The following is a 13,400-nucleotide window of genomic DNA, read 5'->3' as shown; positions in this document are numbered from 1 at the left end:
GCATGTATATGTGCTTTCTTGAGCAGCGGACCTTGCGGGCGCTGCAGGATTTCAGTCCTTCACGGCGTAGTGTGTTATCAATTGTTTTCTTGGAGATTATGGTCCCAGCTACCTTGAGATCATTGACAAGATCCTCCCGTGTAGTTCTGGGCTGATTCCTCACTGTTCTCATGATCACTGCAACTCCACGAGGTGAGATCTTGCATGGAGCCCCAGGCCGAGGGAGATTGACAGTTCTTTTGTGTTTCTTCCATTTGCGAATAATCGCACCAACTGTTGTAACCTTCTCACCAAGCTGCTTGGCAATGGTCTTTAGCCCATTCCAGACTTGTGTACGTCTACAATCTTGTCCCTGACATCCTTTGAGAGCTCTTTGGTCTTGGCCATGGTGGAGAGTTTGGAATCTGATTGATTGATTGCTTCTGTGGACAGGTGTCTTTTATACAGGTAACAAGCTGAGATTAGGAGAACTCTGGTTGAGAAACCTGGTGGCCAACTACAAGAAACGTCTGACCTCTGTGATTGCCAACAAGGGTTTTGCCACCAAGCACTAAGTCATGTTTTGCAGAGGGGTCAAATACTTATTTCCCTCATTAAAATGCAAATCAATTTATAACATTTTTGACATGCGTTTTTCTGGATTTTCTTGTTGTTATTCTGTCTCTCACTGTTCAAATAAACCTACCATTAAAATTATAGACTGATCATTTCTTTGGCAGTGGGCAAACGTACAAAATCAGCAGGGGATCAAATACTTTTTTCCCTCACTATATACAGTATCTCACAAAAGTGAGTACACCTCTCACATTTTTGTAAATATTTGATTATATCTTTTCATGTGACAACACTGAAGAAATGACACTTTGCTACAATGTACAGTACTGAGTGTACAGCTTGTGTAACAGTGTAAATTTGCTGTCCCCTCAAAATAACTCAACACACAGCCATTAATGTGTAAACCGCTGGCAACAAAAGTGAGTACACCCCAAGTGAAAATGTCCAAATTGGGCCAAATTGACAATATTTTGTGTGGCCACCATTATTTTCCAGCACTGCCTTAACCCTCTTGGCATGGAGTTCACCAGAGCTTCACAGGTTGCCACTGGAGTCCTGTTCCACTCCTCCATGACAACATCACGGAGCTGGTGGATGTTAGAGACCTTGTGCTCCTCCCCTTCCATTTGAGGATGCCCTACAGATGCTCAATAGGGTTCAGGTCTGGAGACATGCTTGGCCAGTCCATCACCTTCACCCTCAGCTTCTTTAGCAAGGCAGTGGTCGTCTTGGAGGTGTGTTTGGGGTCGTTATCATGCTGGAATACTGCCTTGTGGCCCAGTCTCTGCTTCAGTGTCACTGTACATGTTGGCATTCATGGTTCCCTCAATGAACTGTATCTCCTCAGTGCCGGCAGCATGCATGCAGCCCCAGACCATGACACTCCCACCACCATGCTTGACTGCAGGCAAGACACACTTGTCTTTGTTCTCCTCACCTGATTACCGCCAAACACGCTTAACACCATCTGAACCAAATAAATTTACCTTGGTCTCATCAGACCACAAGACATGGTTCCAGTAATCCATGTCCTTAGTCTGCTTGTCTTCAGCAAACTGTTTGCAGGCTTTCTTGTGCATCATCTTTAGAAGAGGCTTCCTTCTGGGACGACAGCCATGCAGACCAATTTGATGCAGTGTGCAGCGTATGGTCTGAGCACTGACAGGCTGACCCCCCCACCCCTTCAACCTCTGCAGCAATGCTGGCAGCACTCATACGTCTATTTCCCAAAGACAACCTCTGGATATGACGCTGAGCACGTGCACGCTTCTTTGGTCGACCATGGCGAGGCCTATTCTGAGTGGAACCTGTGCTGTTAAACCACTGTATGGGCTTTGCCACCATGCTGCAGCTCACTGTCAGGGTCTTGGCAATCTTCTTACAGCCTAGGCCATCTATATGTAGAGCAACAGTTCTTTTTTTCAGATCCTCAGAGAGTTCTTTGCCATGAGGTGCCATGTTGAACTTCCAGTGACCAGTATGAGGGAGTGTGAGAGCGATGACACCAAATTTAACATACCTGCGACCTTGTAACACTAACAAGTCACATGACACTGGGGAGGGAAAATGGCTAATTGGACCTAATTTGGACATTTTCACTTATGGGTGTACTCACTTTTGTTGCCAGCGGTTTAGACATTAATGGCTGTGTGTTGAGTTATTTTGAGGGGACAGCAAATTTACACTGTTACACAAGCTGTACACTCACTACTTTACATTGTAGCAAATGTGGCTTCAGTGTTGTCACATGAAAAGCTATAATCAAATATTTACAAAAATGCGAGGGGTGTACTCACTTTTGTGAGATAGTGTGTGTGTGTGTGTGTGTGTATATATATATATATGTATATATATAAATATATATATTAAAAGCAAGATCATATTTAAGATTCCAGTTTTATGTTAACAGCATGTGTGATTTAACATTTTCCAAACAGGGGGTGCAAGAGAGACAGCCTCATGAAGGTATCATTCAGCAGATCAGTATGTTGTAATAGAAATATTCCTTGTTTGGTTTTCCCTGTAAATGAAAACTCACAAGTAGCCAACCAGCAGAATAATCCCCCTGATAATCACAAACAGCCAGATAGAAAAATAATGCAGTTCAATCACACCATCACCAACAAATTAAATTAATAAAGGAATAAAGGATTGAGCACCCCTTGGCCAGTTTTCCTGTCTTTTACCACTGAGTGCAGTGTTTTCCCTGCTCCGTGGAGGTACTCCGGGACCAAGGTTGGGAATTTCTGCTTTAAACATGTTTCCATACGCATGTTCCATATTTGAGACTGACACTCATGGAGAAACGTGTTTGGTGGTGCATAATTTATTTCAGCTATCAGACAACAAAGTTACAGAGCATTACATTACTTTACATACAACAGCCGAAGAACAACTGATTTCATCGCAATTATAATTAAAAAATGTTTTCAGTCAGAAAATATGAGTGAGTAAAAGTTAATATTCTCAGGAATTGTCAGCAAATCCTGTCAACAGGACATATGAAAAAGTACGGTGAAATATTAAAGAGTTCTAATTTTCTTACAGAATAAATTTCTTAAGATTATTCTGTCCATCTGTCCAACATTTTTGTCCACATTTAAATCTGTGGACAAAATGTGACGCTTGAGTTTCCTAAACAATGTGATTTTATGGTATAAAAAGTCTCTTGTGTAATCTGACGGTGATTCAAGTCTTGGTGTTTCGGGTCAGCCCATGTGGTAGTTAACTGGAGAGAAAGAGAGAGAGAGATAAATAACGTTTATAAGCTATATTGCATGTGCTTTGAAAGTGAATAGTATAACCTCATAGCGGGTTTACACTGAATAAAGAAAGTGTCATCATTAACAGCAAAGAATGTGAAGCTTACTTTGTTTAGGAGCGTTTACATAGTCAGAGCTGCCCTGGCCGTCACTGCTGCAGCTCTCAAGTGATCCAACTAGAAGGAAACATACACAATAGTTCAATTTCCTTATTAATATTACTTAATAACTCAATGCCCTATTTATACAGTCTTATCTTTAGTCTGCACCCAATTATCCCATTCTTCTGTAATCCCAATATATTTTAATGATGTCTTAAACTCTACTTTTCTCATTTTTAAATCCCATTAGATTCAAATTTCCTCACTTTGGAATCCCCTTAAAACCCATTTTCAGCCCCTTATCTTCATTTCTTTCTGGTATTTAAAACATTTTCCAAGTCCCTCACTGGCATTCCACTTCTGGTGACCGAGCTGTGCAGATCTCACGGCACCGTGGCTCTGGATATTTTACCATTCCTTAATTTATTCTTTCTCATTCTCAAATTCACAGACGCCTGCAATCGGCTATTTTTGAAGTTATTGTCAAGAGACCATGTCCAATTGTGCTCCATGGATGGCTGTGGCACCTTTAGTGACAGTGTAAACCAGGGGTGTCCAGTCTTAGGGCCGATGTGGGTGCAGGTTTCCATTCCAAGGTGGGGCTCCTGCTTGGTTGCAATGAAAACCTGCACCCACACCGGCCCTTTGCGGATAAGATTGGACACCCCTGGTGTAAATGCTATTGTTGTGCCAATCTGGAGCCTCATAGTTAATTGTAAACATTCTCAATGGCTCAGACATTTATTCTCGTCCATTTATGGCGGTAGTGAAGACACAAGTGACTTTTATCTGCAGAACCAGAATGCAATATTTAAGTGTGTCATTTGGTGCGTGATTTGATCCAAAGGCACTTACAATTGGACTGGAATACATTTCTGTGAATGTAAGCACACAACCTTCCAGTTAACAGATTAAACCCTTAACCAATGAGCCACTATTACCACCAGAGAGGATCTAATGGATCTAAAGATACTGTAAAACCTACAGCTACTATTCCAAACTCATTAAAAGTCCTCCAAACCAAAGCACAGATCCAAGACTTCAAACTGAAGGTCACGTATAAAGAAACAGTGTGAAATAGACATCCTCAAACTTACCAGGAGTTTCAGTTGCAGGTTCTCTGTCCTCATTGACATTTATATAATGCTGACTGTCTGTGAGCACAAACATGTGAAGAGATTAGATGAAGTTGGTGTTAAATTGTGCAGCGTGTGATGAGTCACTGGGACAAGCCTATTTGAACTCCAGCCAATATCCTACCTGAATCATCGTCGTTGTCATCATTTTCAATGTTCTGGTAACTCTGGCCTAGAAAATCAGCATAGAAACCACAAGGACCTTTTGAGTTCACCACTGTACGAAGAGCTGTATTCATTTGTTCTCATGCCTTAAATTCCCTTACAAGGTTAGCGTATGAATTTTACATGTGGCTTTTAGATACTTCACATTAAGTTTCACACACGTAGGACATGACGTTTTATTTTTCACGTTGTCACATGCGCCTTCACATGTTTTTCTGTGTGATCAAAAAAATCACAAGCAAAATGTATGTGATATTTCCATAAGAGTTTTTTTTCCCCTTCTTCTTTTTTTTAAAGTGCAAAAGGTTGCATTCCATATAAATTATGGACAGAAATATTCACATTATCTGGATTTAAAACATCCAAAAGTAAAAATGAAATGCATCCTGGAGCAAGACAGAAATATATGGCAACGACAACAGAAAAATTATTGAAAAGAACCAAAAGAAAGAAGTCCAAGTTGTGTTGTGGCCTTGAGTGAATTAAAAAAAAAAAAAAAACTGTTCAAACCTGTCTGGTCTCCCTTAACACACATTCTTCAAAACAAGCTTAATCCAGAATCTTAGAGACAAGAGCAACGGGTAATGATTTTTTTCTCACCATTTTTATTTCTTGCTTTAATCAATAAATAGTGGAAATATTACGATAATAGAATTGATATATATGTATTTCCAAAGGATGGTGCGTGGTCTCTTTTTGTGTCAGAACTTCTGTTATAGAAAATGAATCAACCCCTTCTGACTGGATTTGAAAATTACCTAATTACATAACACTCAGAAAGGGAGAGGCAAACTTTTGACCTGACATCGCTTTGATCACTACTATCTCAATATAGATTATCTGACCAATTTTGTTGAATGTCAAGAATGTCTGGGAAAACCTAACACACTAAATGTCTCCATGTTACTGCCTTGCTAAATGACTTTTCTTACTTTACTTCATTTAGTTCTTTAAAAAAGGACAATACAAACGAATCAACATCAGTATTTCTGATGTAAATGTGTCAGATTTAGCCAAATAGATCATTTTCATCTGCTGTCCTTGGCTATGTTGATGTTAAAACAAAAAGAACAGATACAACTGGAAGAAAAGCATAAATCCACAAAACAACATTAAAAGAACACATAATGCTGAAAAAAAAACCCATACACAATTAATTATATATACATATTTTATACATTATATCCTAAGGGTGTGCAAAATTTTGCAACTGTGTTCTGGTATCAAACCCTGGCTGATTTTCCATTGTTTATCTCAAAACATTTGAATGTGAACTAAGATTTTGTTTTAAGCCTTAATAGTGAAAAATTTCTTCGACTAACCGGAATTCAACGAAGAGGCGAGATTCTGCTGGGAAACATTTTGGTCATCTGGTAACACGTCCCTAAAAAGAGCAATGTAGAGGAGTTTGGAACAAATCCAATCATGTTTACACAAGCGTTTGAAGAAGTCTAATAAAAAGTAGACAATCGCGTGGAAGATATGTATGTATTTATTTATCCATTCAATCAGAATTTAATGATTTTGCTCAGTGTTATATTCCATGATCCTAATGTGGGTCTTGAACTGAAAATGTTTAAAGCCAGATCTGGACTAAACTGTTCCATTAACCAATCCATATAAGATAAAAACATGTTCTTACAGATAGTCCGGATAGTCTGGGGTCTTTTCGGGAGGCGGCTCATAGCTTTCTGCATCGTTTTCCACTAGAGACACAACGTATAATCAGTACATTCAACCCATAACACACCTTCTCTTGCTCAAACTTTAGTAAACAAGTAGACAAGAACAATAAGTAAACATTCTCCCCCCTCACCATGCTGGTTGATGTAATCACTCTGGCTTCCACCTTGATTAAACAAACAGTTCAAACAAAAATAATTGACTGAGGTCTGAACACTTGAACTGAGACAGTTTCATTTGCATTGCAGTGTAACTTTTAAACCTAAAGGCTGAATATGTTTTGTATAAATGTACAGGAAGCAAGTGTTCCAAAGAAAACAACGAGTGTTACAATCTCACCATCAGAGGAGGGACAACTCGAGATCCGTCTCGTGTCAGGCATCGATGGAGAACTGATAACATGGACAACATGAGGCTCATGTGCATAATTTACAAGTGTGAATGTGTGTTCATAGATGAAGAGCAGACTCACGTCAGCTGGTGTTGAGAAGGCTGAACTGGTACGACAGTGAAAGAAGGACGCTCTACTAAGAGATGGAATGGAGGAAATCAGCCGCACTCATCAATCATCAAAAGTCAGAAATACAGCTTGTCTATTTACTGTTTACTATCAAAATAGCAATGGTCACACCGTATAACTATTTACACCCCCAAAACACCAAGATAATAAAGGCACACCTTGTTTTTAAAGCATCATTAGCTAAGCTAGCCAGCTATGAACACAGCACTGTGCTAATGTTGCCAGCTACAGTATATATTCAACTTTATTTGACCTCTCCTCTAGAAGTGAGGTAACTTCAGCATCTTGCCAGTGTCTGTTAAGCTAATCATTATATCATACAACTAAAACGAAGCACTAACAAGCTAATGTTACATTGTATAAAATTGTATCCAAGGTTGCTAGCAAGCTACCTAACAACACCACAACATCACTGGTTGTGAAACGTAGGAGTCAGGTTAATGGGAATTGGCAATTTCTAAATTTAGTGCAGAAATAAAATGCTCATCAAGGCTTGTCTGCAAATTTACTGAAGGAAAAAAGGCTACATTAGTAAGTCTACAACTAAGTCTAGTTGGAAAAACACACACGCTCAATCACATCAAAGGGCAATTTATCTTAGCCAATACACCAGCTGGTATGTTTTTGAGAGGTGGGAGGAAACCGGAGAACCCAGAGGAAACCCACATGACCATGGTGAGAACATGCAAAACTTCACACAGACAGTAACCAAGCTCAGAATGAAACTGAGGACCCTGGAGATGTAAAGCAGCAACGCTACCCACTGTGCCACCGTGCCACCCTGTGCAGTCTATAATGAATCTAATTGTGCATCAAATGATTGCTAGGGCGGAAGCATGGTGGCTTAGGGGTTAGCATGTGTGCCTCGTACCTGCGAGTTTGGGGGTTTGAATCCCGCTTCTGCCCTGTGTGCATGAAATTCTCCCTGTGCTTCAGGGATTTCCTTCGGGTACTCCGGTTTTCTACCCCAGTCCACAAACATGCATTATAGGTTGACTGGCATTTTCAAATTGTCTACAGTGTGTGTGTGAGTGTTGGCACCCTGAGTTCCCTGAGATAGGCTCCAGGTTCCCCTGTGTAGGACAAGTGGTATGGAAAATGGATGGATTGCTGGATGTTTGACAGGGAAGTTGGAATGCTATTAATAGACATGTTAAGGTGGCAGTGCTGCCATTCACTACACTGCAGACCGTTTCAGCTCCTGTTTGTATCTTTTACTGACCAGCCGTAGTTGTTCATGATGTGATAAATTAAGACATCCTTCACTGTAGAATCTACAATGTATATACATACATTCCTTCTACTCACCTTCTACATGAGTGTGATAAGATGACATACTAATGTACTAATGAGGTACCAATGTAATTCATCAGAGTTTAATCTTAAAATCCCACTATCTTTTGTCCAGAGAAGGTTCCCATTTTGAGTCTTGTTCCTCAGAAAGTTTCACACGCCATTTCCATTTTTCCTTGCCACAGTTCTCTATGTCTTGCTCATAAGGAATCTAGATCAATAGGAATCTAGATTGAATCTAGATTGAGTGGTGGCTTGGCGGTTAAGGTTCCGGGTTACTGATTGGAAGGTTGGGGATTCAAGCCCCAGCACTGCCAAGCTACCACTGTTGGGCAGCTAACTCTAACCCTTAACCCCCTCTGCTCCTTTCATATATATATATATATATGTGTGTGTGTGTGTGTATGTATATATATATATGTATGTTTATATAAAATTACTTACCATGGCGGAAAACTGTAAATCCTTGGCCCCTGTAAGAAGGAAGAGAGATGTGAGACCGAATACACACCAACAGAGGTGTATATATATATTCCAAAGACTGGAAGTCAGTAAAAAAAATCGGATATAAGAAGCAAGATAAGGTTTGAAGCTAAAATGTTATAGTCATTCATAGTTTTTATTATTTGTGTGTAAAGCTGGAATACTATGAATAAAAATGGTAAACGTGAATCTCAGTAGAAGAATGCAGGCATGTTTATAAATAGCTAAAAAATAATGCTTAAAAAAGAAATTTTGTTTGGTTTAAGAGTTCTAGTTGTCTTTAATTTCTAACCCTTTCTGGAAAGGATACCCTCTTTTGTAGAATTCTATATAGAAGTGTTAAATGTTTCTCAAGAGGGAAAACCTAAAGACAAGTATGAAGTATGACCAAAGCAGAATGGAAAAGGTGAAGCAGAGCAGCAGCGGTTAGATCATCTCTTACGGTGCATAACTGTTGCGTGGCTCATGTTGTTGTCTTATATATGCTACAATAAAACAAAGGGAAAAGTATTATTTACGCAATGCTTTATAGGAAAGATCGAGTTAATACTTACTGTGTATTGTGTTTCAAGTGATTGAAGGATCTACTTTGTGTACATCCTTTATTTCTTATCTTACTTGGTTGGCTGTTTCCTTTGCAGTTCAAGCAAAGACCAGTCAGGAAGATGAGCAGCACAACAACTGCCACACATACCACAGTCAAAAGTGCAGTGGAATCCATACCTGAGAAATTATTCAGCATTTTAATTAACTTGTTTCATTAAAAAACAAAACAAAACAAAAAAACAAACAACAATACTAATCAATCTTAAAATTTAAAAATGATATGAAACAAAACACTTGTCCTCTGAAACACTTTTACACATGATTATTCTCACTGGTGCACAGGTATTATGGACTGACTTGATTACAACCACATTTTACTTTCAGCTCGCGGTAAATCTGCTCTCACATGAGTTACATTTTATATAGCTATTATTATTATTTAGGTTAAGAGAGCACGTTTCTGCCCGTAAAAATAACATGTCCGACTACTTGGGTTTTCCGTAGCTTCCAGTTTTAGTTTGCAAGAACCACTTTTCTCATCATTAATTTACAGACGTAACGAATATACATGTTGAACAAACTGAAGTCCCAGAAACCACTTCACACTTTTGCATTACATTAGTTTCACTGAACTCACGGAATAAACGCTTTAAGATAAAGAACTGAATGATAAACAAGGAGAGGGTTTCCTACTCGTATGAGCGAATAAGTATGTAAAGCTTTATTTATATAGCACCTTTTAAAGCAGTGTTTACAAAGTGCTTTTCAGAAGACATATACATACATGCATATCACAGTAGATGCAAGAAAATGAAATAAGTAGTAATGAAAGAATACATAAAAGAAGTAAATGATAACAAGCAAATAAAGACTGAAATGAAAAGATACAAATAAAATCGAGTATGGAAATGAAATGGTTGAGGAAAGGCCCCATTGAACAAATGCACTTTGAGATGCTTTTTAAAAGTGCTAAGGGGATCAGGGAAAGAGTAAGGGCACTTTTGCGCTCATGTGCAAAATTGGTAACGATTGTTCTGAGGACAGCTCTACCTTTGAGGTCGGATGAAAATCACGAAGCTTTCATTTTAAAACGTCAAGCTCTTTCCTCAGCTAGGAAGTGCTGTTCTCTAGCCTGGCTCAATGGCAAACTTTCTACGCATTCAGAAGTGCTTTTAATTTTTTGACGTAATGTAGTTAAAAATATAAATAAATAAAAAATAAAAAGCCAGGCTGTCAGCGTTTATATGGTGTTAGCAAAAAATGCTTGTGGTAATATTAACAAAACCTGCCTAGCGTCATAAGTTATATAAACCATAGGGTCTTTTGATTAGATTATTAATAAGCTAGATGGCTAATTAGTCTTAGCTGCAAACATTCTTGGCAACTAGCATGTTTGTTCATTTTTCAGTAGTGGTATTAAATTACAAAGCTCCATGACATATATAAACTATAAATATTTTTGATCAGCATCATTAGCTTGTTAGTTAGCTAGCCATCTAGTTAGAGTTAATTGCAGACATTCTCGATAACTTGCATGACTGTTCATTTCGGCTAAGTAAAATGTAAAAATAACTTAAAAAAAAAAAAAAACTAAAAATCTCAGTAAGCTACCTAGCACCATACGTTATACAAAAAACAAACTTGTTTAGGTGCTAGTGTTAGCTTGTTTGATAGCTGGATGGCTATTAATGATAGCTCACTTTTTGGATTTTTGAAAAAATCCTGCTTGTTGATAGTCAAACTATTTTGTTGGAGAAATGCAAAGCTGCCTCTGAGGCAGTTTTTTTTTTCTTTTTTTTTTCTTTCTTTCTTTTAAAAAAAAAAGTTCTGCCTGCTTGTTGCTATTCGATTTTCTTCCGTCCCTGAGGTAGCTCCGTCTTCCAAAAAATATATTCATTGGCAATTTTGCATGACTGTTCTTTTTTCTTAAGTTACTTTTTACTTACTTTCTCCTTCTTAATTTATACTAATATTTCTTTTGATTGAGTTTGTTCTAAAAAATTTGCTAGGTTTACATATTTGTTCATGGAAACATTTCTACTCAAATACATGTAATGAAGTGACATCAATAAGTGAAGACTAAATTATTGCAGCTACACTTTAACAGTTACACAATCGAATTAATCTCGTGGCATCAATGTCATTACAGTTCTGTGTTCTCAGCCCATGTTGCCGTGACTTTATGTATGCATGTGAGTGTGTTCATTGCCAGGAAACGGATTTCCTGTATTTTGCAGTTAGATGAGAAAAAGGAGAAAAAAAAGAGCACATCACAAGAAATTGACTCGGCCTAGGCCTCTCTGCTACACCTACATCTGCATGGCCTCTTTCACTCCAACCCCAAAAACCAGGGCCACAGCATATCCACCTCCATTTTGTGCCACCCCATGCATTTCTAAATGCCAAGGTGAATCTGAATCAATGCTTACTGAGTGCCCACACTATGGACTATCACTGTGGACATTTTCATAACATTGATGTAACTGTAACTGTAATGAAATAACAGAAATCAAGAAAAGGAACTGCATCAATGCTTGTTACAAAATCACATGTACTATTATACACTTTCATCAAATGAATCATGTAGAGTTCAGAGATAAATACAGTATAATAAATCTTTTATTTCAGTGTCAACAAAAAAGAAGAAGGAGGAAGTGTCAAAAATGAGGTTTCCTTAACAGACATATTGTGGTGTACCACTGCCAGACCATCTGCCCAACAAAGGACCTTTGGACACCAAGAACAAACGTGTAAAGCTGATTCATCGTGATTGTGAACAAAAGAACAGACAATTTGGTGGTGTCTTTGAGATTGAAAACAGTGGGCAGCCACTGGGAGCACTTACTGATTTAAAATCATACTCACTATTGTTTTAAAATTGCTCTCTGAGGCCAAACAGTGCAATGAAGCAAAACGTGCACTTTAACAGGTATTACAATAGGACCAAAAGTTAAAAGGGCTTACCGGCACTGTCGCAGCAGGGGATAGGATCTGCCTGTCAGGGTGCTGAGCTGAACCAGAGGCCAAATTATAACCCAAATTCACCAGCAGTTCACGCTTTGAGTTTCACCATCTTGGTTCTCCTACTTTTTCATCTACACCTAAGCCTCTTGTCGCTGTCTGACTTTCAATGCTTCTATCTCATCAGTCCAAACAGGTCATAGTCTGTTTAAGCAAGCACATCAGTCATATATGAGTCTCGTAGAGAAATAGGCCATCCCTAAACTTTTTCTTTCTTTATCTTTCCTGTGCCCGCTCGCTCTCGCTCCTCATAGGCTCTTTCTGAATGTCGTCGTAGCCTCCACCTCCAGTTTCTAAGCTAATCTCTCGGAGTGGTTTCTTGCTCATTCATCTGCCTGGCTTCAGCTCTGCCCTTCTACTTAAAATTTTTTCTTTTTTTTTTTTTTTGCTTGTGCTTTGTATTAAGACTCATTATTTCCCACACTTCTTTCAGCAATGTAGACACTTCATTTCATTACAAACTTCACAGATATCCCTGTTATATACTTTCAGAAACAACTTAATTTTATTAACACTTTAATTGAATTTAACACCTTTCGTCCCTAAAGCATCACAATGTACCATAAATCTTCCTTTTATTATTACATAAGCACATCTTATTACGCAGAAACATTCTGCATAATAATGATCACACAGAGATTATAACCTCCATGTAACCGGTTCAGTTTTCTGAAAAAATGAACAGAAATGACAGATTTGACTCCTTTTCAGAGTTTCCCCTTTGCTTCAGCTGCCAACCTCTTGACATTTAGCTTCCATGCATCTCACACTTGTGTTAAAGGAGTTGCATAAAATCATCACTACACCTCAGAACAGTCAAGAACTGTTTTCATGTTGCATTTGCTCGGCTAATTTGCAATGTAGTGAGAAATTTACAGAATCTCTCTCTCCCACCTACAAACAGGAAACCACAGCAACTGAAGACAACATCACACTCCCCATCAGAGAGAGAGAGAGAGCGCAAGAAAGTGAGAGAAAGAGAGGTAGGATGAGTTACACTGATGGAAAGGTGATTGCAAAGGACAAAGCAGAAAATAAATTGTTAAGAGCCAAATTTTAAGCCTTTGAATTTATGGACGAATATAGTACTGTTGCTGAGTTTTAATAGTATACAGCCTTCAGATTATGTGAAGAG

General features: G+C 38.5%; 1 protein-coding gene across 4 annotated transcripts; it reads right to left on the bottom strand.

Moving 5' to 3' along the window:
• Positions 1-2,865: 2,865 nt before the first annotated feature.
• On the bottom strand, positions 2,866-13,267 carry lat (linker for activation of T cells). Of its 4 annotated transcripts, none has more exons than XM_017454890.2 (13): positions 12,209-13,267; positions 9,317-9,421; positions 9,141-9,183; positions 8,660-8,688; positions 6,875-6,929; positions 6,742-6,794; positions 6,536-6,568; positions 6,362-6,425; positions 6,042-6,103; positions 4,679-4,726; positions 4,516-4,572; positions 3,425-3,493; positions 2,866-3,283 (listed from the first exon to the last, which is right to left on the bottom strand). In XM_017454890.2, the coding sequence occupies exons 2-13, from the start codon at positions 9,417-9,419 to the stop codon at positions 3,264-3,266; spliced, it is 636 nt and encodes a 211-aa protein (XP_017310379.1). In that variant the 5' UTR covers positions 9,420-9,421; positions 12,209-13,267; the 3' UTR covers positions 2,866-3,263. The 4 variants fall into 4 exon arrangements, with proteins under 4 accessions (XP_017310379.1, XP_017310387.1, XP_017310361.1 ...); XM_017454898.2 differs by having other exon boundaries at positions 6,875-6,926; XM_017454872.2 differs by lacking the exon at positions 9,141-9,183 and having other exon boundaries at positions 9,253-9,421.
• Between the last annotated feature and the right edge of the window lie 133 nt (positions 13,268-13,400).

Source organism: Ictalurus punctatus, chromosome 2 (assembly GCF_001660625.3).
Source record: "Ictalurus punctatus breed USDA103 chromosome 2, Coco_2.0, whole genome shotgun sequence".
NCBI classification, from domain to species: Eukaryota; Metazoa; Chordata; class Actinopteri; order Siluriformes; family Ictaluridae; genus Ictalurus; species Ictalurus punctatus.
Note: the sequence above shows the minus strand (reverse complement) of the source record. Positions and strands in the feature narration are given on the sequence as shown.

What these genes read in the sequence shown, in the direction of transcription:
- lat (XM_017454872.2), bottom strand. Translation starts at nt 9,419, where the DNA reads ATGGATTCCACTGCACTTTTGACTGTGGTATGTGTGGCAGTTGTTGTG. An exon ending in CCAGACTATCCGGACTATCT is followed by an intron (nt 6,104 to 6,361) that starts GTAAGAACATGT and finishes TGCTCTTTTTAG; the next exon opens with GGACGTGTTACCAGATGACC. An exon ending in TGTAAACGCTCCTAAACAAA is followed by an intron (nt 3,284 to 3,424) that starts GTAAGCTTCACA and finishes CTTTCTCTCCAG; the next exon opens with TTAACTACCACATGGGCTGA.